The 2713-nt window shown below is 42.4% G+C and overlaps 1 protein-coding gene across 1 annotated transcript; it reads right to left on the reverse strand.

Moving 5' to 3' along the window:
• Positions 1–945, reverse strand: LOC102869239 (olfactory receptor 6N2-like). The gene has a single exon (XM_006895522.1). It carries the CDS (start codon positions 943–945, stop codon positions 1–3), a length of 945 nt encoding a protein of 314 aa, XP_006895584.1.
• Positions 946–2713: the final 1768 nt, after the last annotated feature.

The following is a 2713-nucleotide window of genomic DNA, read 5'->3' on the forward strand; positions in this document are numbered from 1 at the left end:
TCAAGTTCTTCGCACAATATTCTTGACTCTATCAGTTACCCTCTTCACAGCCTGCTTCACTTCCTTGTTGCGAAGGGTATAGATAATGGGATTGAGAAAAGGAGTAAGTAAAGCATACACCAAGGCAATGAGCTTGTCTGTACCCTCAGCTTGGCTCCCCGGTGAACCCACATACACTGTGAAGGCAGAGCCATAAAACAGTGCGACTACAGTCATATGAGAAGAACAGGTAGAGAAGGCTTTGGCACGACTAGCAGCTGAGGGCAGTTTCACCACAGCTTTCAGGATATTACCATAGAGTCCCAAAATGAGCACAAAATTGCACCCAGTGGCCACACCAATCACTGTTCCATGAACCCGAGCATGCCAGCTTGTGTCCACACATGCCAGACGCATTAATGGTGCCAAGTCACAAAAGTAGTGAGCCACCTCCTCCAAGCAGAAGGGAAGAGTGGCTGTGAGGCTGGCTGGCACAACTGCTGCCGAGAAGCCAGCTACCCAAGTGGCTCCTGCTAGCCTTACCTGTACCTGTCTGCTCATGAGCGCATGGTAGTGGAGCGGGCGGCAGATGGCCAGATAGCGGTCCAGTGCCATGACACCCAGCAAGTAGCACTCAGTCATGCCCAAGGAGTGGAAAACATACAACTGGATGAAGCAGACAGCAGATGGGATGATGGAAGGTCCATGGAGCAAAGTATGCAACAGTGTGATCACCGTGGTGCTGACATACCAGAGCTCCAAGAAGGAGAGGACACTGATGAAGAAGTACATGGGTGTGGACAGTCCAGAATCGGCTCGAACCAGCACAATGATGAACAGGTTCCCTGCCAGTGTGAGGAGATAGATGCACAGAGTCCCCAGGAAGGCAAGTGTTCTCAGAGGCTCAGTGGTAGTGAAGCCAGCAAGGATGAAATTGAGGGTCCAAGTATGATTTGTATGAGTCATCATTCTTAGGGCTGTAGGATAAGGACAGAGGATTGCATATGCAGGCTTCTTCATTGTTTAAGGAAGACTTCCTGTGCCAAGGATGTAGATTGCGAGCATCAGAAAGGAACTGAGATTTCAATTGATCCACCCTCCTTATTTTGAAATAGAGAAACTACAAACCAGAAAGCAGAAATGTTTGACCACATAGTCTGTTGGGCTGAGTCTGAAGTAGAAAACAAGGCTCCTGATCCTCTAGTCTAATCCTTTTTATAATATTAGGGTCTGCAGATTCAGGCAGCATTTAAAAAAAATTGTCTTCTCCAACATCAGGAAACAGGAGAGAGGAAAAATGCTACCTCTCTTCTCCTACTATAATTGCCTATAAATTAAACTAACCTTCTATTTCTTATAACTAACAGTACATGGATGTTAGGGGAGAAAAATCTTCCCCTACAAAGTAACTATTAAGACTTCTTTCAGAAATACCTGTGGTTTTCAGTTTATTCTTTTAAGGATTAGAAAAAAAAAGAAGAGATAGCATAAGAAATAAATGTCTGACACCCAGAAAACAATCCCTGAAAGTACAGGTCATAAGCAATGAACGGATTAGGCCTTTGTAAAAATAATCACTAGAGGAAACATGTAGCAGGAAGTCTCAAAGAGAAAGTCAGTCAGGTCATAGCTCCCCTCTTTCCCACATCTCAGACCTTGATCATGAAGCCTTGTAGTTGTGATATTGTTTTGCTACATTGAGAAACTTCTCTGTACTTAACCTCAACTTCCACTTTTCTAAATTAAAGGCTTGAATATTTATTAAAGTTTTACATCAAGAATATCTGAAGTTATCAAAGAATATTTAAAAAGGGGAAGTAACAGTATCAATATTCTTGGAATTTTCCTTCTACAACCTAATAGACCTCATTCATGACAATGGCAGTATTTTTGTTTATTTCTTGTCAACTACTCTCACCTCTGGTGCATTGTCCCTTCCCATTCCTTGACTGTTTTTGAGGACGTTGTATGTGTAGCTTCCTCGTCAATGTTCTTTCTCCTCTGAAGACAATTCTCTACTTATATTTCACACTCTTGGAAGGTAGCCTCCCAGGACCTTGTTTCTGTGTATTCCCTGGGGCTACCAGATGTGACTAGCTCTTCAAAAGGGGTTCTTCTGGGGCAGAGTGTTGGGCACAGGGACGTGGATCAGACTTTTCTCAATACTTCCTTAGGTTTTGGTATCCAATCCTAGAGACTTTGCTTCCTCTGGGCCATCAGAATTTTTGCCAGTCACACATCACCCTCTATTGTAAGAGATGAGCTATCTATCTAGGAAACCTAGATAATATAGCACCTTTAGGAACTCAGAAGTGAGCCTTCATCTTAAAAATTCTTTTAATCTAGATTCCTCTCCACCCCACTTCAGTAAGGATTTTTAAAGGGCAGGAGACAAGTATACAATCAATTTGATTATGACCAGTGTAATTTCCTGAAGTTGGATCATGGTACCAGAAGACAGTGCCAGCAGATGAACTCCTCAGGTTAGAAGGGGCTAAAAATGTAACCAGGGAAGGGCTGCCTCCTAACTTCTCCAAATTACTGAGGAACAATGATGTCAGTCTGAAAATTAAAATGTGCCTGATTCAGAAGGGTTTTGTTTTGTTTGTTTGTTTGTTTGTTTGTTTGTTTGTTTGTTTGTTTTAAATTACTTGCTATGCATCAGAAAGCCAGACACTAAATAAAGATAATAGAAGACTTAATTGATGCCATTGAGCTGTGGTGTTTTAAGAGT

Source organism: Elephantulus edwardii, unplaced genomic scaffold (genome assembly GCF_000299155.1).
Source record: "Elephantulus edwardii isolate Elephantulus edwardi_28Jun2011 unplaced genomic scaffold, EleEdw1.0 scaffold00168, whole genome shotgun sequence".
Classification (NCBI taxonomy): Eukaryota; Metazoa; Chordata; class Mammalia; order Macroscelidea; family Macroscelididae; genus Elephantulus; species Elephantulus edwardii.

Excerpts from the sequence above, each read along its gene's own strand:
- LOC102869239 (XM_006895522.1), bottom strand. The coding sequence starts at position 945 with ATGACTCATACAAATCATACTTGGACCCTCAATTTCATCCTTGCTGGC.